The sequence below is a fragment of the Loxodonta africana genome, chromosome 11, assembly GCF_030014295.1.
Source record: "Loxodonta africana isolate mLoxAfr1 chromosome 11, mLoxAfr1.hap2, whole genome shotgun sequence".
In the NCBI taxonomy this organism is placed as follows: Eukaryota; Metazoa; Chordata; class Mammalia; order Proboscidea; family Elephantidae; genus Loxodonta; species Loxodonta africana.
In genome coordinates, this window is record NC_087352.1 from 12,857,592 (window position 1) to 12,885,020 (window position 27,429).

The following is a 27,429-nucleotide window of genomic DNA, read 5'->3' on the forward strand; positions in this document are numbered from 1 at the left end:
CTCCAGATAGGTTGGGACCAGTAGAGTATCTTAGATGGCTGCTCACAAGCTTTTAAGATCCCAGATGCTACTTACCAAAGTAGGATGTAGGATATTTTCTTTATAAACTGTGTTATGCCAATTGAGCTAGATGTCCCCCACCTTCAACCCAGTAATTCGATCACTGACGGAGTTTGGATGTGTCTATGAACTTGTCCTGAGACTTGCTAGCTGAAAAAGGGAGGAGTGTGAACGGAAAGGTCTATAAAGGTTAAGGAGGTACCCAGAACCTGGAGTACTGGAGTCATCACCTTGGCTCTCCCTGAGGTCTTAGAAGACTTGTCCTGCCAACTGCAAATCAGGATTCCTTTTGGAGCAGATTTATCAGCATGAACAACTGGAGCTTACCCAGGTTCTTGGACCTTGCAAACCACAGCCTGCTGTGGGACAAAGCCTTGGCCATTACAGCTCTGGAATAGCCGCCCACAGAACCCTTCTCACCCTTGTCCATGGAGGCTGTCACTAGGAGACACAGCAGGATACTACAGACAATGGTGCAGACCTGGCCCTTCACCCACCTTCCCCTGGGGCTCTGATGAAGGCTCAGCAGCCTCACCAGGACATCCTAAAAGCTGCACCAGATGAGCTCGATATCCTGCTTGCCGGGAAGATCCCCCCCAGGAGATGGAAGCTGAAAGGGCTGGATTTATGGGTGAATGCTAATACCAACTTCCGGAACATATGGTCTGGAACCTGGGACAGGTTTTCCATGTGCTCATCCAAGGAGCCGGAGGCTGCCCAGCCTAAGCTTAAGAGGCAAAAAGTGGATGATTCAAGGAAGGAGGAGAAGCAAAACTTGGCCCCCATACAGGTGCTCCTAGAAGACTTTTGCCTTAATAAAGCCGCCCCCGATGAATTCCTCACCTTCCTCATGAAGAGGGTCAAGCAGGGAAAAGGTCTGCCACAGCTGTGCTGTAGGAAGCTGAAGTTTCTTGATATGCCACTCGGACACATTCAGAAGATCCTGAGAATGGTGCAGCTGGACTGTGTCCAAGAGGTAGAAGTGAATGGCCACTGGGACCTGCTCACCCTGGCCAGCTTTGCTCCTCACCTGAGCCAGATGGTGAATCTGAGCAGACTGCGAGTCTCTCACGTCATGACGATCTCCTTCACTCCCCGGGCGGCGGAGGAAGTGGACAAGCTACTTTCCCAATTCAGCACTCAGTTGCTCTGTCTGCACCAGCTCCACCTGGACTCTGTCTTCTTGCTGGAAGGCCACCTCGACCAGGTGCTCAGGTGCCCGAAGACCCCTTTGGTGACCCTCTCGCTGACTAATTGCTTGCTTTTGGAGTCCGACTTGACCCACCTGGCGTCCTGCCTGAACACCAGCCACCTAAGGTACCTGAATTTGAGTGAGGTCAACATGATGGCCTTAAGTCCCGAGTTCCTCCAAGTTGTGCTAGAGAGAGCCTCAGCCACCCTCCACCGCCTGGCATTAGATGGGTGCGGGATCAGGGACTCCCAGCTCATGTCCATCCTGCCTGTTCTGGGCCGCTGCTCCCAGCTCACCAGCTTCAGCTTCCGTGGAAACCCAGTCTCCGTGGCGGCCCTGCAGAGCCTGCTGCGGCACACCGTCCTGCTGAGCAGGTTCAGACTCGGACTTTTTCCTGTCCCTCTGGAGTGCTATGTGGGCCTCCAAGGCACTGTTGACCTGGGCAACCTTCGACAGTCTCTGGCCGAGCTGAGACTGATACTGCAGGACTTAGGGCGGCCCAATTCGGTCTTATTGTTCAGTGACAGCTCCTGTGCCTATTATGTAATTATAGTCAAATCATGGTAATTATGGTTAAAGTGCTCAGCTGCTAATTGAAAATTCTGGGATTCTAACCTACCAGGTGCTCTTCAGGAAGAACATGTGGCAGTCTGCTCCTGTAAAGATTACAACCTTGGAAACCCTATGGGGAAGTTCTTCTCTGTCCTATAGGGTCTCTACGAGTTGAAATCAACTCAGCGTCAGTGGATTGGTTTTGGTGTGTGTGTATATAAATATGTATATATATGCTTTGTGATATTTTTGTGAACTTAACATCCAACATGAGAGCTGAAAGCTGACAAGTGAAATTTAGTTATTAGGGCGTCCCTTATTCCCAGTTGATGACTTCACCAGGGCCTCTCGCGGGCTACAGAGCTGGAGAGCTGGAGGCAGGGAGGAAGCCGGTGACCCAGGCACCAGTAGAAGTATGAGTCACAATTTATAAACCATTACGAGCTGTGGATTCCAACAATATTTATTGTCATCTGACCACTCGCATTTCAAAACTCAGTTTCACAAATAGGAAGGCAAAGGAAGCCTTACAAGTGTGTTTTAGAGCCAGTCCTCACCTGAAGCTGTCTGTGGCTGCAGCAGGGAGGTCAGCCTGCAGCCTGTGGACCTGGGGACAGATTGACACCCCCCGACCTCCCACCCCTTGCAGACCCTAGCGCTTCCCAACAGTGAGGGCCTAAAGAGTCCGGTCCATTTTGGTGGAGAAGACAGGGGTAGTGGCTTCATCCTATTTTTAAGGGTAGGATCCAGAAGAAGGATGGAGAACATCTGCCATTTATTGGCCTCCTGTTCTGTACCAAAAGATCCAGGGTAAACTCTGCCATTGGCTACTCAGTGGCTATGCAGGAAAAGTTCCTGCAAGCTGCATCTGTAAAGATTACAGACAAGAAAACCCTATGGAGCAGTTCTCCTCTATAACACATTGGGTTCCCATGAGTCAGAATCAACTCACTGGAAAGGGTTTTTTTGGGGTTATGTACCAGGTATCATGTGGAGGAACTTTCTTCATAACAAGCCTGAGAAAGAAGTGACCTTATTTCCCCCACTGACAGCTGGGGAAGCTGAGGCCCAGAGGTGTGATTTATTCCTAGAGGCAGCACAGCGTGGGCTTTGGAGCCAGGCTGACAGAGATTCCAATAATGTGTGTGACATTGGGCAAGTGACTAAATGTCTCTGAGCCTCAGTTTCCTCATCTGAAAAACAGGGATTGCATGAGACAACACTTGAGATGGGCTTTTAGGAAGATTCCATGCATGGTAACTATTTATTAGGGTTATTATAGTTGATAAAGCAAGCGGTGGGTGGAGGCTAGATTTGAAATCAGGTCTGCAGGGCCCCAAAGCCCTAGTAATTTTTAATCCATCATCCTGCCTGTTAGGATGAGTGCCTTACTTGAGCCTCACAGCCAGGGAGGGCATCACCAGGAAGCCCAGATTCTCGTCCCTTGGGGTCATTCCCCAAGCATCTCGCTCACCCTCTCACTCAACAGCTGCACACACGTGTGTGTGTGTGTGTGTGTGTGTGTGCGTGTAATGGAGTAGGAGGATCTCGGCTTGCCCCATCCAAGGGTTCTGCAGAGCCTTTGGTATGGATTGAATTGTGTCTTCCCAGAACTTATGCTGAAGTCCTAACTCCCAGTACCTGTGAATGTGACCTTGTTTGGAAATAGAATCTTTGAAGATGTTGTCAGTTAAATTAATCTTAGTTCATACTGCAGTAGGGTGGTTCCTCATACAATCATAATGCTGTCCTATAAAAGAGAAGAAGAGACACAGAGAGACAGACAGAGGAAAGATGGCCACGTGAACACGCATTTACATCGCAAGGAACACCTGGGGCTACCAGGAGCCTGGAGAGACAAGAAAGGATTTTCTCCTAGAGACTTTGGAGAGAACATGGCCTCATGGACAGCCAGAATTTAGACTACTAGCCTCCAGAACTGTGGGACGATAAATTTCTATTCTTACAGCACCCATGAGTAAGTGCTTGGCTACTAACTGAAAGGTTGTCTGTTTAAACCCATCCAGCGGCTCCATGAGAGAAAGGCTGTGTCTTGGGCAACGAGGGTGCAATTCCTGCCTTCTGTATCACTTGCTTGTGACCTCGGAAACCTCATTTGATCTCCCATGTTTGGAGAGCATCCCCTGGGTGTATCTGGGTCCATTAGAGTGACAGAATGAGGGTTTCAAGCGCAGAAGAGAGAGTCAGCACCAAAGCTCTAGTGGCCTGGGATCCATCAAACACTGACCACTGTGTGCCCTTGGCAAGCACCTTCTCCTCCCTGGGCCTCAGTTTCCCCATCTGTCAGGCCTGAGGATCTTGAAGGAGCCTCCATTTCAGGCTTTGTTCATGTGGGGAGCCTGCAGGGCCGAAAGAGGCCTAATGTTTCTCAGGCTGCCTGCTCCAGCCTCCTTCAGCCCCACCTACAGCTCTCCCCACCTCCCACACCAGGTAGAATGATATAGCTGGAGCAAATTAGTAACTGATACACAAAGAGATGAGATATGACTCAGAAGGAGGTGAGTACTGGGAGGGGAGGGCAGAAGGAAGGGCCAGGCACATGGAGGGGGCCAGTTCTGCTATGGCTGGGGCTGGGGGGCAGGGTGGCTGTCTTGGGCTGGTACTCTAGAGAAGCAAAACCAGTGAAGCATATATATATATATATATATAATATATATATATATGTTGTTGCTGTTAGGTGCTGCTGAGTTGATTCCGACTCATAGCAACCCTATGCACAACAGAACGAAACACTGCCCGGTCCTGTGCCATCCTTACAATCATTGGTATGCTTGAGCTCATTGTTGCAGCCTCTGTGTCAATCCACCTCATTGAGGGTCTTCCTCTTTTCCTCTGACCCTGTACTTTGCCAAGCATGATGTCCTTCTCCAGGGACTGATCCCTCCTGACAACATGTCCAAAGTATGTAAGACGCAGTCTCACCATCCTTGCTTCTAAGGAGCATTCTGGTTGTACTTCTTCCAAGAGAGATTTGTTCATTCTTTTGGCAGTCCATGGTATAGTCAATATTCTTTGCCAACGCCACAATTCAAAAGCTTCAATTCTTCAGTCTTCCCTATTCATTGTCCAGCTTTCACATGCATATGATGTGATTGAAAATACCATGGCTTGGGTCAGGTGAACCTTAACCTTCAAGGTGACATCCCTTCTTTTTGACACTTTAAAGAGGGCCTTTCCAGCAGATTTACCCAATGCAATGAGTCATTTGATTTCTTGACTGTGCTTCCATGGCTGTTGATTGTGGATCCAAGTAAAATGAAATCCTTGACAACTTCAATCTTTTCTCTGTTTATCATGATGTTGCTCATTGGTCCAGTTGTGAGTATTTTTGTTTTTTTTTTATGTTGAGGTGCAAGCCATACTGAAGGCTGTGGTCTTTGATCTCATTAGTAAGTGCTTCAAGTCCTTTTCACTTTCAGCAAGCAAGGTTGTGTCACCTGCGTAACGCAGGTTGTTAATGAGTCTTCCTCCAATCCTGATGCCCTATTCTTTGTATAGTCTAGTTTCTTGGATTATTTACTCAGCATACAGATTGAATAGGTATAGCGAAAGGATACAACCTTGACACACACCTTTCCTGACTGTAAACCAATCAGTATCCCCTTGTTCTGTTCGAACAACTGCCTCTTGATCTATGTAAAGGTTCCTCATGAGCACAATTAAGTGTTCTGGAATTCCCATTCTTCCCAATGTTATCCATAGTTTGTTATGATCCACACAGTCAAATGCCTTTGCTTAGTCAATAAAACATGGGTAAACATCCTTCTGGTATTCTCTGCTTTCAGCCAGGATCCATCTGACATCAGCAATGATATTTCTGGTTCCACGTCCTCTTCTGAAACCAGCCTGAATTTCTGGCAGTTCCCTGTCGATATACTGCAGCAGCCATTTTTGAAGGATTGTCATCAAAATTTTGCTTGCGTGTGATATTGATAATATGTAAAAACCCAAACCCGTTGCCATCAAGTCGATTCCGACTCATAGAGACCCTATAGGACAGCGTAGAACCACCCCATAGGGTTTCCAAGGAGCACCTGAGAGATTTATATCAAGAAAATGGCTCACATGGTTTTATAGACTGAAAAGTCCCAAGTCCATAGGTCAGACTGGAGGAGTCTCCTGACTCATGTAGCAGCAAGGGCTGGCAAACCCAGGATTGACATGTCAGACAGCAAGCTTCTTGCTTATAGGCTGTGGAGGCTGAGAAATCCCAAGATTGGCAGGTAAGCCGCTAGCTCAAGTCCTAAGAATCTGAGGTAAGATGAACCAGAACCAGCTGCAGGATCCAGGGTGAGTAAAATCAGCAAGTTTGTAAGACAGTCCACCTATACTGGATGCAGGGCACACCACCAAGGAAGCTTCCTTTCAACTGATTGGCTGTTTATGACAGATCTTATCATGGAGGTGATTACATTATTTCAGATCTTATCACGTGGGAGATTACATCATACATAGCTGCCAAACTACATCATAACGGCCAAACCACTGAAAGTCATGGCCCAGCCAGGTTGACACACAGCTTTAGCCATCACAGTCCACCCCTTGTCAACTTGTACCCGTATACATCTCTAATGAAGACGATAATAAAGTCATACTTGTGCCTAACGTGATACAATTAACATGTGTACAACCAAAAATGCACTAGCCCTGTTTACATCTTATATTTTATAAGTGAAGAAAACAAAAATGCCTGATGCACATGTACAAGAAATAAATACTCATAACAATTATAGTCTTCAGTTCTATAACTGTCACGTAGTCATAGCTAGTATTTAGAACTACCATCTTTCACCATACATTCTGTATTCCCTTTACTCTCAACAAGTACATTAAAACTAGTCATAATTCTTTGCCTGAAAGGTCTGGGTCATTAGTAATCATCTCCAAATTGAGTTGATGTGGTTTTCTATTGTCTTTAATCACAGGGCATGGTAGTAGTAAGAGAAGCCCTAAAGGGATCCCAGACACTCTCTTCTTTACCTCCATTACGTAGTATCAGTCCGATTTCCTCTGGGTAATCAGGACCAATCACACCAGCCTACACAGTAAGTCGCTTCTTTGCCTGTTGATCCAGAGGCATAAGGATCCTGAAGTGACCAGGTAGCATTCTTAGCTTCCAGTTCAATTGATTCAGAGTTGTGTCTTCTGGTGGGAGCATTCCTCCCATTGGAACTAAGACCTCTAGACCCACAGAGCATAAGGTTGTAGGGACAGAAAGCCAAAATTTTGCAAGTGGATCACTAGGGGTAATAGCGAGTGGTGCCACTCTTATTTCTACCTCTTGATTCCTGGGCCTATGATGAATCCTGGCTGTGAGAGAAACAGCACCATATTTTGGATGCAAGGCTTTGCCAGCTAGCTGGTGCCATAATTTTGCCTTTAGAAGGCCATTCCATCATCCTATCAAGCCAGCTGCTTCAGGATGATGGGGAACATCATAAGACCAGTGAATTCCATGAGCATGGGCCTATTGCTTCACTTCATTTGCTGTGAAGTGAGTCCCTTGATCCGAGGTGATGTTGTGTAAGATGCCATGATGCTGGATAAGGCATTCTGTAAGTTCATGGATGGTAGTTTTGGCAGAAGTGTTGCATGCAGGGAAGGCAAATCTGTATCCAGAGTAAATGCCTATTCCATTAAAAATAAAACACTGCCCTTTCCATGATGGAAGTGGTCCAGTGATCAACCTGCCACCAGGTTGTTGGCTGATCACCTTGAGAAATGGTGACATATCGGGGACTCACCGTTGGTCTCTGCTGCTGGCGGTTTGGACTCTCAGCAGTGGCTTCAGCCAAGTCGGCCTTGGTGAGCGGAAATCCATATAGCTGAGCCCACACATAACCTGCATCCCTGCCACCATGGCTACTTTGTTCATGAGCCCATCGGGCAATGAGGAGAGTGGCTGGGGAAAGAGGATGACTGGTTTCCACAGAACACATCATCCCATCCACTTGATTGTTAAAATCCTCCTCTATTGAGGTCATCCTTCTGTGAGCATTCACATGCGGCACCAATATCTTCACTTCTTTGGCCCATTCAGAGAGGTCTATCTACATACCTCTTCCCTGTACATTCTGTCTCCAATTTTCCAATCATGTTCCTTCCAAGTCCCTGATCATCCAGCCAAATCATTGGCCACAGCCCATGAATCAATATACAGTCATACATCTGGCCATTTTTCCTTCCAGGCAAAGTGAACAATCGGGCGCACTAAGTTATGCCTATTGGGAGAATTTCCCTTCACCACTTTCCTTCAGGGAGGTTCCAGACAGGAGCTGCAGTGCGGCCACTGTCCACTTTCAAGTGGTGCCTGCATATTGCCCAGAACCATCTGTAAACCAGGCATGAGTTTTCTCTTCCTCAGTCAACTGATGGTAAAGAACTCCCCATAAGGCCATAGGTGCACACTGAGAGGGGGAAAGTAATGTGACAGGAGTGGAAACTATCGGCATTTGGACTATGGGCAAATGCCTTTGCATAGTCAATAAAACACAGGCAAACATCCTTCTGGTATTCTCTGCTTTCAGCCAGGATCCATGTGACATCAGCAACGATATCCCTGGTTCCACATCCTCTTCTGAAATCAGCCTGAATTTCTGGCAGTTCCCTGTCGATGTACTGCTGCAGCCACTTTTGAATGATCTTCAGCAAAATTTTTCCTGCATGTGATATTAATGATATTGTTCAATAATTCCTACATTTGGTTAGATCACCTTTCTTGGGAATAGGCATAAATATGGATCTCTTCCAGTCAGTTGGCCAGGTAGCTGTCTTCCATATTTCTTGGCATAGATGAGTGAGTACTTCCAGCGCCGGATCTGTTTGTTGAAACATCTCAATTGGTATTCCATCAATTCCTGCAGCCTTTCAGAATCGATTCGACGGCACTGGGTTTCAGGTTGGGTTTTACTATGATAGAGAAATGTAATTGATTCTGCATATTGACCTTACATGTGGTGACTTTGTTCATTTTACCTGCATACACTTATAATTTTTGTAAATTTTTTTTTTTTTAGTTTTCTATGAATTCACAGGTAGTCCCTGACTTACCATGGGGCTCTGTTCCAACGACTGTGTTGTAAGTCGGTTCTGACATAAGTCAAATATCTCATTTTTTAAAAGGTTTACATTATTATCGCCATTCATTACCAGTATATTTATAACTCTAATTTTTATTTGTCTCTGGGTTTTGGAAACATTACATCTAAACAGCTGAGAATGATAACATCAGGAAATTTTTGTGTTGCAACATTGTATGTAGTACATTCAGGCAGCACCAGATTGCCATCGAGTTCCTTTCCTAAATCGAATTTGTTCCTAAATTGGAACATCTAGGTATAGTTCATATCTAACTTCAGTAGTCAAATGTTTGTCTTCATATATATAGTATACGGTGTACTTTCCTATGCATAAAAAACATTGAAGTAACACTTGGAGCTGCACTAAAACATCTTTAACATAATGATACACTTACTCCTCACTTATCGACTCTCATGTTATTTGACACTTTGAATTTAAGACAACTCTGAAAAAAATTCTCAGGTGGCGCCTCCATTGGTCTGGACCCCATGCGGGCTGTGACCAGGCTGGGGTGCCCTCCATGGGCCACCCCAAACGATATGCCAGAGGCCCTGGTGATGACCGGCCACTCGAGGGTTGGTGGCTGATTGGTCGCAGGGTGCCTTTTCCTGTTTATCTTCAGTATCTTGTCTGGCCAAGGGGGGAGCAGGATGAAGGGGGAGCAGGATGAAGCGAGGTCACTGGCAGGCAGGGAGAGGCCGGGCAAGAGCCAAAGGTGCCTCGGAGGTCGGTAGGTGGAGGAAGGAAAGGGGGGAGAGGGAAGGGGTCACATGGGGCTGCTGGGATGGGGTAGATGGAGGAAGAGCGGGGTCCCCACCCAGGGCTGGAGGTAGAAGGTGGAGGGCGGAGTGGGCAGTGGACAACACCGGATTACCACCACCATCCACAACCCCCATGGGCTCCTGGGGTGGTGTGAAAGGTGTGGTGCGGAAGGGGGGCCTAGCGCTTCATGCACATCTGAAGTGGTGAGTGACAGGCGAGGGTTCGGGGGGGAGAAACACTGGCACGGAAGATGAGGCACAGTCATCGACTCTCACATAACACTGATTTCACCTAACAACCTGGCCTTTGGAACCTAATCATGGTAATAAGTGAGAAGTGGGTGTACTGTAATAATAAAAATAATGTTTTGATGTGAGTCACGAAGTTGTGCCTGTTCATTATTTCGAATTATTGTTTGTACCTTGAATTTTGGGGGGTTGGTTGGTAACTACGGGATGTTCGTAAATTGGATGTTTGTAACCTGGGACTGCTTGTGCTATGACACAGTCATGTTCCTTTGGTGTGGCTGAAATCACTTCGCATATAAACCAAAGTAAAGGTCCCCGCCCCATTTTCCCACTGCTCTCCCATCAACTGCCCTGGAGCCTCTCTCAGAAGCAAGATGCCCAGAATCCTGGGGAAGTCAGCCAGCCCCCAGTCCTGCCTAAGTGTCACTGCATCCCTCATATACCTCCAAACCTCAAACCTACTTCTCTCTCCTCTATTCAGTTGTGGACTTCCCGCCTCGTAATCACCTTTGTGTCATATCTGACTGAACTGCAATCTCTCTCCCAGTCTGCAAATTTCAGACTCTTAACTCTTCCCAGAGCCCTTCCTGTATTTCCATATCTGTCAAGACTCCCACCAGAGTTGGTCTTAAAACCCACACTGAGCTGTCACCAGCAACGAAGCTCAGTGACATCATCCTGTGCCCCGTGAAGGTGAACAGATGGCTACACTCTCAGCATCGTCCTTATTGCCCTTTCACTTCTCAGCTCCCATCTTCACTTTTGAACTTCGAGACTCAGACTCGGAAGGAGTCACAGGCGAGGGCAGGTGTCATGAGGAGAAAGGGGAGGAGGGAGAAGGCAGCAGTATGGATGGGGATGGGGACTCCCAGAGACACCGGGCCGGTCCTGGGAGCCTACTCCAGCTCTGACTCCCCCAGACTCTGGACTGTGGATGTGCTGTTTGGCACCCAGTTGTGGGGACCAGATCTATAACCTCTTGGAGCAGAGTTGGATGAGAGGGCTAGTCTGTGCTTGAACTGGATGTGTCTCTGTGGCCCCAAATGCATCCTCCGGCCCTTGAGTCCTTTGATTCTCAGAATCAGACAGTTAAGTGAGAGTTAAGAGGTACTGCCATCTTAGCAATGTTAAGCCTTTCAATTTATGAATGTGGATGCCTTTCCATTCATTTACATATTCCTTAATGTAGTTCAACAACATTTCATCATTTTCAGTGCACACATTTTGTGCTTTATTTGTTCCCAACTATTTTATTCTTTCTTAAAAAAATTTATTGTGTTTAGGTGAAAGTTTATAGCTCAAGTTAATTTCTCATTCAAAAATTTATACACATACTGTTTTGTGATATTAGTTGCAATCTCCACAATGTGACAGCACCCTCCTCCTCTCCACCCCGGGTTCCCTGTGTCCATTTGTCCAGTTCCTGTCCCTTCCTGCCTCCTCGTCTTGCTTTTGGACAGGAGTTACCCATTTGTTCTCGTATATTTGAACTAAGAAACACATTTTTCACGTGTGTTATGGTTTTATAGGCCTGTCCAGCCTTTGTCTGAGAAATGGACTTCGGGTGTGGTTTCAGTTCTGGGTTTTCAGAGTGTCAGGGGTCAGAGTGTTAGGGGTTCCTAAGTATTTTATTCTTTTTGATGCTGTTGTAAATGTAATTGTTTTCTTATTTTCATTTTTGGACTGTTCTTTGCTAGTGTATAAAATATAATGGATTTTCGTGTGTTGATCTTTATCTTATAATCTTCCTGAGCTTGTCTATTAGTTCTAACAGTAGTTTTAGTGGCTTCCCAGGATTTGCAAGTAGAAAGAGTTACAATTCTTCCTTTCCAATCTGGATGTCTTTTACTTCTTTTTCTTACCTAGTTTTCCTGGTTTGACCCTCTAGTACCATGTTGAATAGAAGTGGTGAGTGAACATGCTTGTCTGGTTCTGATGTTAGGGAGAGAGCTAACATCAAGTATGATGTGAGCTATGGGCTTACCGTAGTTGCCCCTCATCAGGTTGAGAAAATTCTCTTCCTATTCATTCATCCATCAATGTCATGCAAGGGTGATGGATTTTGTCAAATGCTTTTTCTTTTGACATCTTCTTCTTTTTGATCATCTTTTGAAGTGATCATGTGCCCCCCCCACTTCCTCTCTCTTCCAGCTCCTGTCTGTGTGTTATCAGTCTTCCATCTCCTGTGTTCAAAGGTGATCACAGGTGAGTACAAGGATGGGAAAGAATGAAGAGGCTGCATTGGGAAGGGGGTGTGTGGCTTATGGAGAGCTCCCATTTGGGGTTTAGTGCCTGGTCCTCCTTGGGCTCACATCAGCAATGTCTGCCCGGACTCCTCTGCTAGCTCTGGACTGTGGATGTGCCAACCAACACCCAGATGTGGGGACCAGATCTACAACCCCTTGGACCAGTGCTGTGATGGTGAGATTGTCCTACCCCTGAACAGGACCCATTGCTGTGGCCCCAACTGCAATTTCTGGCCCTGCTTTGAGCTCTGCTGTCCAGAGTCTTATGGCCTTCAAAAGTTTGTTGTGAGGTTGAAGGTTCTTGGAGTAAAGTCCCAGTGCTCCTCCTGCCCCATCTCCAGAGATTGCAGCTAGGTGAGCACCCTTCCCCTGGCTATGGTGGGTGGGGAGGGGAAAAGAGGAGGGGAGTCTGCATATCTGGGCCACTCCTTTTGAGACTCCTCTGACCTGTACTCTAACTCTGACAGTTACTTGAACCTTGCCATTCATCTCCTTGTCTGTGTTTCATAATTTCTTGGTTTCTTCTTGTTTTCCCAGAGAAGATGTTGAGGAAAATCAACATTCCCTAAGGTATCTTGGAAAGAGAGGCTGGGGTATGCCCCATAATCTGAGCAGTAGGTGAAGAAGCCTGGGATTAACACCTTTAGAGACCTGAAGAGAGGAAAGGGAGGAAGGGTACCCAGCGAGGAGTCCAACTCCTGGCTAAAGCTGATGTGTGATTTCCCAGGCCCGGCCTTTATATTTACCTATTCTAGATATTTCATATAAGTAGGATCATGCAGCATACTGTTTTCAGGGTTCATTGATGACTGATTAATGCTCCATTATATGAATGTACTCTATTTTGTTTATCCATTTATCTGTTGGTGCACATTTAGGCTGGTTTTGCTTATTGTGCATAGTATTGCAATAAATATTGGTGTACAAGTATCTGTTTGCATTCCTGCTTTCAATTATTTGGGTATATACCTAGGAGTGGAATTGCTGGGCCATATGGTAATTTGTGTTTAACTTTTTAAGGAACTACCAAATTGTTCTCCCCAGCAACTGCACCATTTTACAACACAAGCAATGTGTAAGGATTCCAATTTCTCCATGTCTTAGGCAACAGTTGTTGTTTTCCATTTTTCTGATCATAGCCATCCTAGTCAGGGTGAAGCGGTATCTCATTGTGGTTTTGATTTGCATTTCCAACGCCCATGGAAGCAGCAGTCAAGAAATTAAAAGACGCATTGCATTGGGCGATTCTGCTGCAAAGACCGCTTTAAAGTGTTGAAAAGCAAAGATGTCACCTTGAGGACTAAGGCATGCCTGACCAAGCCATGTGTTTTCAATCGCCTCATGTGCATGTGAAAGCTGGACAACGAATAAGGAGGACCAAAGAAGAATTTATGCCTTTGAACTGGGGTGTTGGTGAAGAATATTGAATATACCAGGGACTCCCAAAAGAACAAGCAAATCTGTCTTGGAAGAAGTACACCCAGAATGTTCCTTAGAAGCAAGGATGGTGAGACTACGTTTCACATACTTTGGACATATTATCAGGAGGGATCAGTTCCTGGAGAAGGACATCATGCTTGATAAAGTACAGGGTCAGCTGAAAAGAGGAAGACCCTCAATGAAATGGATTGACACATGGCTGCAACAATGGGCTCAAGCATAACAACGTTTGTGGGTGTGGCACAGAACCTTTGCACTTGTCTTTCCCTCAGCCTAGAAGTTTCTTCCTGTGGTTCTTTTAATGGCTGGCTTCTTTAAATCTCTCTTAAAAGACACCTCCTTCTGGGTCTTAACCGTGTTAATTAACTAGGTCCCCCATATTGCTCAACACCTGTTTGATTTCTTAGCTCATATTACAATCTGTTATTATTTTTATTCACTTGTGTGGTTTTATTTGCTTGTTTTTGCAGTACCCCCCACTGGTGTATGGGCTCTATTTCAGCAGGGACTGGGGCTGGCCTGGTCACAGCTTTGTCCCCACCACAGGGCCCTGAGCCTCACCGAGTGTTTGCTCCATGAGTAACCTCTGGACCAGATGCAACACCTTTGAGTTCTATCTACAGGCCTTCTTAATCTATCCCTTGGCCTTTGCCTATGTTGATCTCATGGCTCTTCCAGGAAGCCTTCTCTGATCCTTTGGGCTCCACTACCCCAGCCCTGCCCAACTCTGGGTCACTACTGTCGGGGGATGGGTCTATGTCCTCCTCTGGACTGTGAGGTCCAAGAGGGAAGGGCCAGGGCTGTTACAGCTACTGCTGTCCCCAGCACAGGTCAAGGCACAAAAGAAGCACTCAGTTAATATATGTTAACTGAGCCAATTGAAGAGTTATTAGGGAAATACCCAACAGTGGAGCCCACCTCTGAGATTAGTTTAAAAGGTGAGTAGGCTTAAGCCAGGTAAATGGGAGTGGGTAGGTGGTATTCCAGGTAGAAGAGCCAGCATGGGCAAATGCATGGAGAGGAATAAAGCATGGCATGCATGGGAATCACCAGACGGGACAGGGTGGATAAGTCAGCAGGGATCAGATGACATAGGACCTGTAGGCCATGGTGAGGGGTGTGAAAACCACCCTAAGGCTCTGGAAATTCTGGAAGGGGTAAAGCAGGGGAGAAATCAAGTTATACTGGTGCTTCAGAAAGATCATAGTACCTGCCTTGAGGAGGTTGGGCTGGAGTGAGTGAGACTGAGTTAGGGAGACATAGGAAGGCATTGTTTGTCCCCAAGAGAGTGACAAGGGGGGCTGAACCAGGGCAGACTGAGGAGATGGTGACATCATCATCATCACAGAATAAAGGCGGCCAGGTACCTGTCTTCAGAGTAGGCAGAGCTGGTTAGACTCTTGGCTATGCTGCTACCAAATGCATGGCCATGAGCATGTGTATTCATCTCATTTTCCTCTTCTGTAAAACGGAATTAATCATAGCCTTGAAGTTTTGATATCAAGAAGTGCGACTTCTCCATCTTTGTCCTTCTTTTTCAATACTCTGTGAACACTTCATGATTCCTTATGAATTTCATTTCCTTATGAATTTTAGGATCATGTTGTCAATTTCTGAAAAAATGGTAGCTGGGTTTTAATGGGGTTTACATTGAATCTGTAGATCATTTTGGAGGAATATTGCCATCTTAACAATATTAAATCTTCTGATCCATGAACATGGGATATCTTCCCATTTATTTAGGTCTTCTGGAAGAAGAGTTTTGTTTCCTAAAAAAAAGTCACTTGACATTGTCCAGGTAGTTCTTTGTGTTATAAGAATAAAATAAAATATTCTAGCTTCTATTTTTCTGTTATGGTGAAGGAGATATGAATATGTAACCCACTGGGGACATAAATGAGTTGTGATTACCTTGTCCAAGATAGCTGTATCAGCTATTCAGTCTTCAGCATGATCATGAAGCTCTCCATGACAACCTCTAGGAATCCAGCTGTTTGGCCAAATTCTAGTAACTTAGTCCTTTGCCTTCTCCTCTTGTTCAGGCTGCGCTACTTCACTCTCTAATGATGTTTTCTTAGTCCTGGTTTATTGATATCCAGGTTGCCAAGTGAATGTAGATCTCACTGGGTCATGAGTCTTATGACCATCAGACCATCTCTGTTTTTCTTGCTCTGTATTTGGTGAATCTACATCTCACCACAACCTACTGCCTTGACTTTTGAAAGGACAAGGACCACACTACCCTGCCCATCATTTTCTGGCCTGATGCAACTTTTTATGAGTGTATCTTCCTGAATTTTCAGACCTTTTAAAATTATTGAGTTCCTACCATCATCCTGAATTGGTTGTGTACTCTCTCATAAATATAACCCTTTTGTTACTGTCAGCCTAAGTGGTATGCCAGCCACTTTTTATGCCTCTGCACCACAGAGTGCAGTGTTATTCTTGTTTTAATGCATTTAGCCTCAAGGTGGGTCTCTTTTGAAATGTGTAAAGCTCAGCAGACTGGAGTTGGAGCCTCATTGTTGTGTAGGCTGAGCATTCTATTAGGTGATGCTTCCTGGATTGTTAGTTTTGTAAATTTTTGCTTTTTTCCCTTTTGTTTCTGTGAGATAAGGCTTGTAAGCATAATTTTGGGTTTCCAATGTGATAGTTAGGGAGCCCTGATAGTTTAGTTTTTCATCTTATTTGGAAAACCAGAGGTTCCCCATGTAACATAATAGAAAGGTGCCTGCAATAAATTATATACCTAGGTCTCAGTGGCATACTGACATGCCACAGATCGGTGGTGCCAAAGTGCCACTTGCCTCATTGGTGGGTTGTGTTGCCAGATAATATTTCTCAAAATCCATATTAAAAAAAAAAATGTTGCCATCAATTCTGACTCATAGCAACCCTATAGGACACTGTAGAACTGCCCCATAAGGTTTCCAAGGAGCAGCTAGTGGATTCAAACTACTGACCTTTTGGTTAGCAGCCATAACTCTTAACCACTGCACCACCAGGGCTTCCATATTACCAACCAAAAATTTAAACGCACTCAATTAATAAGCATGCATTCCAACTGAAAACACATGCCACCAAAAAAAAAAAAAAAAAATGTAACTAGAAAAAACATGGTTACGAAAGGGATGTCATGTCCATGGGATTATAAGTGGAATGTTAATAAAGATCCAAACTTACCTAGAGCTCAAAAGTATTTTTGGTGATATCTCAAAGGTCATTCTCTGTCTACTTTTACTTACTGGTGTTTCCTGGTTCTATTTTCTTACATCCCTCTGTGAAGAGGTAGTTGGGGTCTCTTTGTGTAGAGCTGGTGCTGTGCTCAGGTGATTGTGATAGTGGCGATAACCTGGACCAGTGTACAATGTGGCCACTTCCAACGTATTCCCCCACATCCACACATGTTGCATCCTCTACCTATGTCTGGTATGTAATTGTGGTTCCCTATGCAAATGGGAAGGTGAGTAACTCATGCATTTGGGGTACTTCTCTCTGCTTTTGCTGAATGGATTCCAATTGTATTTTTTTAAATTAAACTTCTAAGTTTGACAAGGTTGTTCTGGGTCATCTCTGGAATTCCACCATGGAACCAGAACATATGGCCCTGCCAGAGTGTTGGTCAATGCTCATACCTGTTCTAAAACCACTTCTATTTGTATTGGTTTGAGTGGTTTCTGTTTGCTGCAGATGCTGCTGCTGCTCCAGGTCTTTGTAAGCAGGCACAGATCTAACCTGCTCATCAAGGTAAAAAACCAAACCAAACCCATTGCCACTGAGTCAATTTCAACTCATAGTGACCCTATAGGACAGAGTAGAACTGCCCCCATAGGGCTTCCAAGGAGTGGCTGGTGGATTTGAACTACCGACCTTTTGGTTAGCAGCTGAGCTCTTAACCACTGGGGCCATTCAGGTAGTGGTCACCTAATGCCCTGTTGCAGGTAGCAGGAATCAGACGTGAAACGCTGAAGTCTGCAGATTGAACAAAGAGCTCCCTATCTGGTGAGGACCCTCCCTGGACCCTTCTCATGTTGAGTGTGATCACACACTAGTGGAAGTGTGTAAGTCAGCATCTATACCTACACTCAATCTCATTTTAGACAGTGTTTCAAATGCTCGATGCAATTCTGTATAAAACCTTTACTCTGAGGATGATACCTCTCTGCCCATTGTTGGACATGATGGGCCGTAAAGTGTGTTCCTTGATCTGAGGAAACATGACTCAGTGGTCCAAATTGCTGCAATATCTTCTGCTCCAGTTCTTTTTACAATATTCTGAGCATTTGTACTTACCACTAGGAAAACAAATCTCAGTCCAAACTGTCTATGTCTGTAAAGATCCATTTGTAGCCTCCCAGGGCTACTGGCATAAATCCAATCTGTGAGTTATGTGCAGAGCCTTTTCCCAGGGGATCTTCCTACAGCCATATGCATTCTCTGTGTCTCTTGTCAGACAGAAAAGTTCTTATTGGCATTTTGTGCCTCACAGAGCTCAAGAGGAATATGCTTAGATTCAGCCAATCTCTGTACTGCTGCAGCTCTCCAATATCCACTTACTTCATGTATCCAGGTGGCCACTGAGTGATGATCAGAACAAATCGCCACCACCCTCCCCGCACATTGATGCGCATAACAACAGGGGGAGTATTGCTAACCAGGGAAGCTCACTTGGGCTTCGGTGGCCAGTCTTTACTGAGGGTTCATTACTGAGGAACCACTGATTGAATCATTTCCTATGTGACTGGACTCAATCTCCAGCCTCTCTCCTCTCCACAGAGGCTCAACTGACATCATCTGGTTCAGAACTCCAATCCTCTGATCACATGGTTAGTCTTTCTGGTGTGGCCAACTTCCATCATGAGTCATCTTCTCACCAGAAATTATCCAGGATTCACCTTGAGTCACTTGGTTAGTATAAAATGTCAGGTGCGGTCTGAAAGGCCCAACCTGAATAACAAAGACACTCTAATAACTGAGGAAAATCTGAGATTTAGATGTTACCACCCAGGAACCGGGGACCAAGCCCAGCCAAATTCTTCATTACATACTTTCAGAAGTTACCTCTAGGGAATTTAGAATAAAGATTAGCCAGTTTTTTTTTTTTTTTTTTGTCAAACAGGGCCATGTACCCTACCCTCTACTGGGCCTGTGAGACCTCCACACCCCTTTTATCCTAGGTTACAAGTGAATGAGGGCCCAGGAGGGCCTGAGTGTGTTGAGGCCAATGGGAGGTGGTTCGTTTTCCATGGAAGGCTACAGCTCTGATGTAAACTGTCTATGAAGAGGGGTAGCCTCTAGGGGCTGAGGGCCTCAATCCTACAACCTTAAGGAACTGAATTCTACCCACAACCAGTGAGCTTGGAAGATGAGCCTCGGATGAGATCACAGCCCCATCTGATACCTTGATAAAAATAAAATAAAGTTAAATATATAGAACTTGATAAGGCTAATTGTGTTCAACCTTGGGAATGGTTTTTAGCAAAGCCAGCAGGCTGCCTGTATTGAAACTTTCAATTTTGAGCCATTTCTGATTGTGTCAAGGCCCCTGCTCTTCCTCCTAACCAATTCCCCAAGGCAATACACATGGCTACAGTAAATACACTCAGGAAAAAAAAAAAAAAAACACCCTCCCATGAAAGCCAACCAACCAACCATGATGAACCATTTCAAATACCAGAAGGGAAGATGGATAACAGAAGCCACTGGAGGGGAACTCAAGAAAAGTTGGCCGAGACACTTAACCATGTACCTGCTGGGTAATTCTTGTGTATACATAAGAATCACCTGGGGATCTTCTTAAAATGTAGGTTCAGATTCAGTATATCTGGGATGAAAAGGCAAATTCTCAGCAGGGGTCAAACTGGAACAAACCGGTTCAAAACCCTGGAAAGAACATATTTAACTCATCATCCTCTAGGACACGTGCTTTATTATTGCTTTGTTACAGAACCATGACACCCATTACTACTTATATCATAGAATTCCAGTGTGCTAGGCTCCAGGTAGGCTATATCAGCAGGTGGTCTGGCTGTCAGTCTTTATCTACAGGAAATGAGAGAGACCAAGACTGAGCAACTAAGAGAGATGCAGACATGGAAAGAGTTGGGGGCATGTAGGGCTCAGGGTCCCCAATCTGGAAGGACCCAGCATCCAGATCCCTTCCCTTCCACATTCCCCATTTCCTGTTCTCACCTTGGATAAGGCAGGGCCTTTACTTCTTACAGTTACTGGAGACGGGTGAGGTGAAACACTGGGATTTTAGACCTTGAACCTTCAACCTCACAACATACTTCTTTTGGAAGCCAATGTACTCGGAACAGCAAAGCTCAAAGCAGGGCCAGAAGGTGCAGTTGGGACCACAGGGGCGGGTCTGGTTCATGGTCAGAATGGTCCCATAATAACAGCAGTGCTGTGAGGGGTTGTAGATCTGGTCTCCACACCTGGGTGCTGGCCGGCACACCCAGAGCCCTGAGCCAGTGGCGTCAGCTGGGAGACATGGGGTTTGTTTTGGTTAGAGGAATACAAGACAGTTATCGCCTATGTTGTAGTCCCACATACACCCCCTCCCCTCCCTAGAGGTGCCTCCTCTCCCCTTTCTCCCTCCGTCCTCACCTGTGATTACACCTGTACCTGCCCACAAGAAGGTGAGGACGCCGAGAGCAGCTGTGGGGAGGAAGGGCAGTGAGGATGAGGCTGGGGGGACAACCTCCAGGAAGGCAGGAGAGAAGCTATTAAGTTGGATTTGGTTCTGGCTAAAATGCAAGAGAGGCTTGGAGCTATTTTGAAGTGAGTCTAGCACCTTTGGGGTGTACGAGGCTTGGAATCTAGGAGATTGCATCCCTGATGATGGAAAGAAGGCAGTGATGTCCTGAAATGAGCTGAGGATTAGGTGTGTAGCTAACATTTCAGTGGCGAAGAGACTGCAGTGAGATGGAGAGATGCTCTCTGGATGGACAGGAAGAAGCACATGGCTGGGCAGATGCTGGACGTGGGATTTGCGGTGGGGAGGAACAGGGGAGAGGTATGGTTGGACCTGCAGGATAGGAAGATTCTGAGAAATCTGCAGATGGGCTGGTTTGAGGTCCTTCTTAATCTACAAGTATCTGCTGGTCACCATTCTCCTGGATGGGCTTGTGAATCAGAGGGTGAGGGAGAGAGGATCTTAACTGTGGTTCTTTAAAAAGCACTGGACAGGCAGGCATGTTAGAGGTGAGTATGAGAGAGGAGGAGAAGGGACTAGGACAGACAAGTAGAGGCAGGAGGAGACAGAAAAGAGACAGGAGAGAAGATTCAAGTCAGGGAGAAACTGGAAGAGACAAGAAGACGCGGGAGGACAAGGAAGAGAGGGAGGGAGAGAGGATAGGACTTGGGGATGGAGGAAGAAGAGGCAGGGAAAGATGAAGAGAAGTGGGGAGAAAAGAGAGAGGCTGGGACAGAAGCAGTGGGAGAAGAGGCCCAGGATCAGCTGCAGGCACTGGGGCAGATGCTGACTGTGGGGTGAGGGTATGGAGAGAGCTACCTGAGTTTGCAGGGGGAGTAGGATCTGAGCAGCCTGGCGGGGGGTGGGGTCCTACTTACCGAGCCTGCAGCTGCTGGTTGTAGTTCTGCTGGACCAGGCTTTGAGCTGGTGAATAGACAGAAGGGAAATAGGATCTGAGCTGGGGGCCCTCACTACAGCTTGGGTGTGCAGAGTCTGGGGAGAAGGTTGGGAAAAGGGATTGTGACCAAGCAGAAAGACAGGAAGAGAAGGTGTGCTTTTCTGAAGACATGAGGAAATGCTGGGTGAGACAGGGAGGCGCAAGGACAGACTGGACAGGAAGAGAGGAGGATTACCAGGAGAGATGAGGAGAGGCCAGAGCGTGTTTGGGTAATGGGGAAAGGGGAGATTGGGAGACACCTGGAGTTGTGATAGAGACACCTTGATCCTGGAGAGATGGAGAGAAAGGCAGGGATCAAAGAAGTAAGTGCTGGGAGACACCTGAGAGGACTGAAAGTGGAGAGGGCAGCAGATGGAGGACAGACAGGTGGCAAGGACAGACTAGGAGAGACAGTGGAAACAGGAGAGAGCGTAGGAGGGGGAGAGAGTCAGAGACAGAGACAGGGCGGAGGGGAGAGTCAGGAACAGACAGGGGTGCAGGAAGTGAGAAGAGCTCTGAGAAAGGGGAGAGAGGAGGAGCCGGGGAGAGGTGGGCAGAGGAGGGTCTAGGAGAAGGGAGAATGGGGGAGTGAAGACAGCCTGGGAGGCAGGGGAAAAGAGAGACCTAGGAGTTAGAGGAGAGAGGAGGGACCACAGCTCGCTAAAGCCAGAGGCTGGGTGTGGCTGGGGGCCCTGGGCTGCATAGCATGAGGCTCAGAGACTCTAGGGGACTGAGCCCAGGGCAGGCAAAACCAAACCTGGTCTGATTCATGGCAACCCTACATGTGTGTCAGAGTAGAACTAAACTCAATAGGGTTTTCAATTGCTTTAACCTTGCAGGTGTGGATGGCTAGGCCTTTCTTCCACGACACTGCTAGGTGGATTCCAAAATCACCAACCTTTTGGTTAGTAGTCAAGCACAAACTATTTGTACCTCCCAGGGACCTCAGGGAAGTCGAGAGCCCCAGAATGTCAGATGTCAGGGACTAGGGGACACCCATCCCTACAACTCCAGTATCCGACAATTTTTTTGTGGATTATCCTCATTTTCAACAAGACCAAAAGTAGATCAGACTCCAAGTACTGATGGTACCTCACATACTCATAAGTGTGTACCTCGAAAACCACTAATTCACACTTTATAAGAGTGTGGCCACATGAGAATAATGACATAATCATGGACATCAAGCCATCAAAAGGATTAGTTGCTGGGGAGCGATTGAGACAGATGGGGGCTGAGAACTAGAAACATCCTCTCTTCAGTGATGCTGAGATTCCTGGGCTGCACTCCCACTCCAGCATCCCTGGGACGACTGTGCCCCCACCACCACTAAACAGCAGGAGATGCAGGAACCATACGGGCCTGGGTGCCTAAGGCTTCCTACAACCCCTGGAAGAGGACATTTGTCTCTCCAGCCTCCTACCTTTCCTACATTTTGTCAGAAGGACCCGGAGCTCAGGAGGATGCCAGATATTTGGGCTGACTGAGGAGTTGCAGGTTGCTGTGGCAGAGAGGGCACCTGGGACCACACCTGTGGGGCTCTGAATCCTGACAGATGACTCAGGCCTCATCAGCCCTGCGGGTCTTTCTCCTTGTGACTCTGACTTTCTCCTTGTGACAAGTGGGCTGGGACAACCCTGCCTTGTTCTTTGCAGAAGTCATATGGTTCAGAAGCAAAAGAGTATTGGAAGGCCCTTTTTGTCACAGGGTAGAGGAAGAATAGAGGTCCCTGGGTGGTGTGAATGGTTAAGCGCTCAACTACTAACCAAAAGGTTGGTGGTTTGAACCCACCCAGAGGTACCTCAAAGACAGGCCTGGTGATCTGCTTCCGAAAGGTCACAGCCTTGAAAAACCCTGTGGAGCAGTTCTAATCGACCCAGTGGCAACTAACACCAACAACAGAGGTGGAAAGGGCCCATCTAGGGCCTGAGTGACTTGGTGGACAAGGCAGGCCGCTTATTTTCCAAAGAAGGCCACAGCCCTAATCCGGGGGTGGGGGTGGGGGTGGGGTGGGGGTGGGGGTGGTGGGGTGGGAATCCCAGAAAACCAGTTGGAAGTGGCGGGGCACTGAATGAGGTGATGAGCACCTGTGACAGCCAGGGCCCTGCACCCCTACCTCCATCTAGATGCTTGTCTTCCCCACAAAGCCGAGAACAGATCCTCTTTGATAATTACCCAGCTTTTTGAAACCAAGAAGTCTAGAAAGAAGAGATTTAACCTAACTGCACCCTAAGACATGTGTGCTAATAGTGCTTTATTACAGAACAATGTTGCCCCTTCCACCTGATGTCTTAGAATCCTGGTGTTGCCAGGCTGCAGGGAGCTTCCCAGCAGGTGGGCTGGCCGTTCACTTTCACCTGCAGAAAACCAGAAACTCCGAGACTGAGCAACTGGAGAGATGCAGACCTGGAGAGGGAGGGGGGCATGCAGGGCTCCGGGCCCCCATCCCAGACGGACCAGCATCCAGATCCCCTCCCTGCCATACCTCCTCTCCCTGTTCTAACCTTGGGTAAGGCAAGGTTCTTACCTGGTACAGACCCTGGAGATGGGAGAGGAGGGGCATTGGGACTTCATGCCCTGAGCCTTCAACCTCACAACATACACTCTCTGGAGGTCAAAAGACTCAGGACAGCAGTGGTCAAGGTAGGGCCAGAAGGTCCAGTTGGGGCCACAAGGAGGGTTCCATTGAGGGGCAGGACTGTCTCTTCATCACAGCACTGCTCCAAGGTGTTATAGACCTGGTTCCCACACTTGTGAGGGCTTTTGGCAGACAGAGTTTGTGTTGGTCCCAGGGAAGCAAGACAGCACCCATGCTATGGGTGAACCCATCACACTTCCTTTTCCTCTTCCTCTTCCCATCCTAGCGGTCCTCACCTGTGATTCCACCTGACCTAATGTAGTGAGTCTGAGTTAGCTCAGAGCTGCTCAAAGAAAAAGATAGGACCAAGAGATAGCAGTGTTGCATAACAAGCTATTTATTGGGGCAGACATGTTGACACCAGCATGCAGGGGGCAGTTTCCCACAGTAAGACGTCTGTGTGGCTCAGGAAACCACCAAATGGGAAAGAAAACAAAAACAAAAAACCAAATCCACTGCCATCAAATTGATTCCGACTCATAGCCACCCTGGAGCACAAAATAGAACCGCCCCATAGGGTTTCCAAGGCTGTAATCTTTATGGAAGCAGACTGCCACATATTTCTCCCTCAGAGCAGCTGGTGGGTTCATGCCTTTTGGTTAGCAGCTGAGAGCTTTAACTGCTACACCACCAGGTCTCCTCTAGAAGAGGAAGAAAACAAGGAAACTCCTGCGGAAAGGTGCTGGCTGTGTGGGTGGGGGTCATGAACACCACGGGAGTCTTTCTGCAGCAAGGTGGGGAGTCTCTGGGTCAGAGAATGCCGAAGGACAGCAGCACCAGGGGGTCATTATAACTACAGGGTTTTATCTAACTATGACTGGCAGATGTTGGGGGAAGTTCCAGAGTATGTAAAGAAGGCAGGCTCCAAGTGAATACACACCTGCTTATTTGAGCTATTTTTTAAACAATTACAAAAAAAAAAACAAAACCCATTGCCGTTGAGTCAATTCCAACTCATAGTGACCCTATAGAACAGAGTAGAACTGCCCCAGTAGTTTCCAAGGGGTGCCTGGTGGATCCGAACTGGCGACCTTTTGATTAGCAGCCATAGTTCTTAACCACTACGCTACCAGGGTTTTCTTTAAAAACTTGGAAGTGTACGAATTTGAGTTTGGAGCTGGAGGTCTTTTTTTGGGGCGGGGGGCAGGGGTTGGCTCACAGGCATCGGTTTGCTATGAAAAAAAAAAAAAGAAGTAAACAACTTGGGGCCAATACACAGAGGCTGTCTTTGGCTCATTCATATGGTAATATCTGTGGTTCACCTGAACCTGCTCACAGCAGGGTGAGGATACTGACCATACGTGACAGTGTCCTCCTGGCCAGCAGTCGGGGCAACAACAAGGGTGGAGGCCAGCGTCACGGGCCGGGCGGGTAGGGTAAATAAAGCAGCCCAAAAACTCTCTTGGAAAGAATTGGTTTGGATTCTGAAAAAAGAGGAAGCAAAAGACACGTTGATTGGACTAAAGGAGAAACTTATGTACAAAGAATAGAGCTGAATCCCACAGCGAAGCCACCTCGAATCATTGACAATTACCCAGGTCATAATACTGGTGCATGGGGAGGCGGGAGGCCGCTTTGCTCTAACACAAATTCAAAGAGGTGGTGAATTACAAGGGATGAAAGGAATGTGACTCTGGGAGGGGGTGAGAGGGGTGGGGAGGGGGTGGGGGGGTGGGAGAGAAAAGCTAAGTCTGGAAACCGCTGGGGAAATGATCTTAGGAAGTCTGGGGGAGTTTGCTTTGCTGACTGATGGTTGGATTTGCACTTAAAGGCAGCTAATCAGTAGCTGTTAACTACAGGGGGCAGAGAAAAGAGAGGGGAGTCCGGTTAATATCTCTAACTATGGGGTGGGGTTTCTGTCTGGTCAGTCACTCTTGCTCATTCCCAGAGCCCTTTGGGGGTCGGACCCATTTTGGACATACCTCACTCCAGCACTGTGTGGGAGGAAGGGCAATGAGGATGGGCTGAGGGGAACAACTCCCGGGAAGGCAGGTGAGAAGCTCTGAAGTTGAGGTTGGTCTGGCTAAGACTGAGAGGGTTGGAGCTGTTCTTTTTGGGGGGTGGGGAATGGGAGGAGAGGCCAGCACCTCACAGGTGTCCTGAGGAGCTGAGCCTGGGAGAATATACCCCTGATAGGAGACAGAAGGCAGAAATGTCCTTGAGCTGAGCTTAGCTTTAGGTTGGTTATCTATGTGTTTTGGGGGGAGTGACTAGAGAGGGATGAAGAGGTGCTCTCTGGGTAGAGAGAAGGGTGCGGATGGCTGATCTGACTCTGGATGTGGGTAAGGGTTGTGAGGAGGAGAGGTAAAGTTGACCTTGCAGGAGGGGAGACTATGAGCTGTCTTAAGTGACCAGGATTGGGGTCCCACTTCCTCAACATGCAGCTGCTGGTCCTCATTCTGCTAGATAAGCCTTTGTGCTGATGAATAGACAGAACTGGGTGAAGATCTGAACTGGAGGCCTTTATACAGATCAGCCTAGTCGTTGTGTGTTACAGGCAGACCACTGCATGGTGAGCAGGCATGGCATTTGGTCCCTTTCAGCTCCGTGTGGGAAATTCCTTTCCACTCAAGGCCCTAGGCTAATCCTCCCCTTGGCAAAGCCTCACTCACTCCTCTCTTCGGAATGGAAGTCAGCTTCTCCTTCTAATGAGCACACTCAGCTCACAAAAGCTAGAAGATAGACTCTGTGATGGTTAAGATTGTGTGTCAACTCAGCTGGGCCGTGATTCTCAGTGTTTATATGCGATCACTCCCATGATTGAATCTGTGAGTAGTCAATCAGCTGAAAGAGAGTTTCCTTGGAGGTGTGGCCTGCATCAGAATATAAGCAGTTGCTCTGGCTTTTTTGCTCTCTCTGGATCTCGTAGCTGCCTTCTGTTTATCTGACCTCTGGCTCTTGGGACTTGAGCTATCAGCTGACCTGCAGATCTTGGGATTCGTCAATCTTCACAGCCTGAGAGCAGAAGCCCTGCTGTCTGACCTGCCAATCTTGGGTTTGCCAGCCCCTGTGGCTACGTGAACCAAGAGAAACCTATATCCTGATCCACAGACTTGGGACGTTCCAACCTCTACACAACTGCATGAGCCATTTCCTTGATATAAATCTCTCTCTATGTATTTATATGCTTTACTGGTTTTGCTTCTCTAGAGAACCCAGCCTAAGACAGAATCTATTAAATATAGCTATCCATACATACATGGGCAGAGTCCCTGGATGGTGCAAATAGTTAAGTTCTCAATTACTAGGAGGAAGATTGGTGGTTTAAACCCACCCAGAGGCACCTCACAAGACAAGGCTGGTGATCTGCTTCTGAAAAGTCACAACCCCGAAAATCCTATGGAGCAGTTCTACCCTGCACAGGTGGCACTGATATGAGTCAGAACTGATTCAAGGGCAACTCACAACAACAACGACATACATGAGTGAAGGCCTAACTTGTCATATTGAAACCAGTCCCATTCCCCTGTGTCTATGAGGAGGGCCCAGAGGACACTCATTTCACTGAAACATTGGCATTTTAATAAAGAACTTTTAAATGATCTTTTATATT

At 46.9% G+C, this 27,429-nt stretch overlaps 1 protein-coding gene across 1 annotated transcript in view; it reads left to right on the forward strand.

The window, feature by feature from the left end:
* The first annotated feature begins 574 nt into the window (after positions 1-574).
* Positions 575-27,429, forward strand: part of LOC100654766 (melanoma antigen preferentially expressed in tumors-like) — a 56,513-nt gene continuing 29,658 nt past the window's right edge. The window contains exon 1 of the mRNA XM_064293123.1: positions 575-1,815. Coding sequence (XP_064149193.1) covers positions 575-1,815 — 1,241 coding nt within the window. The remainder of the gene's footprint in view (positions 1,816-27,429) is intronic.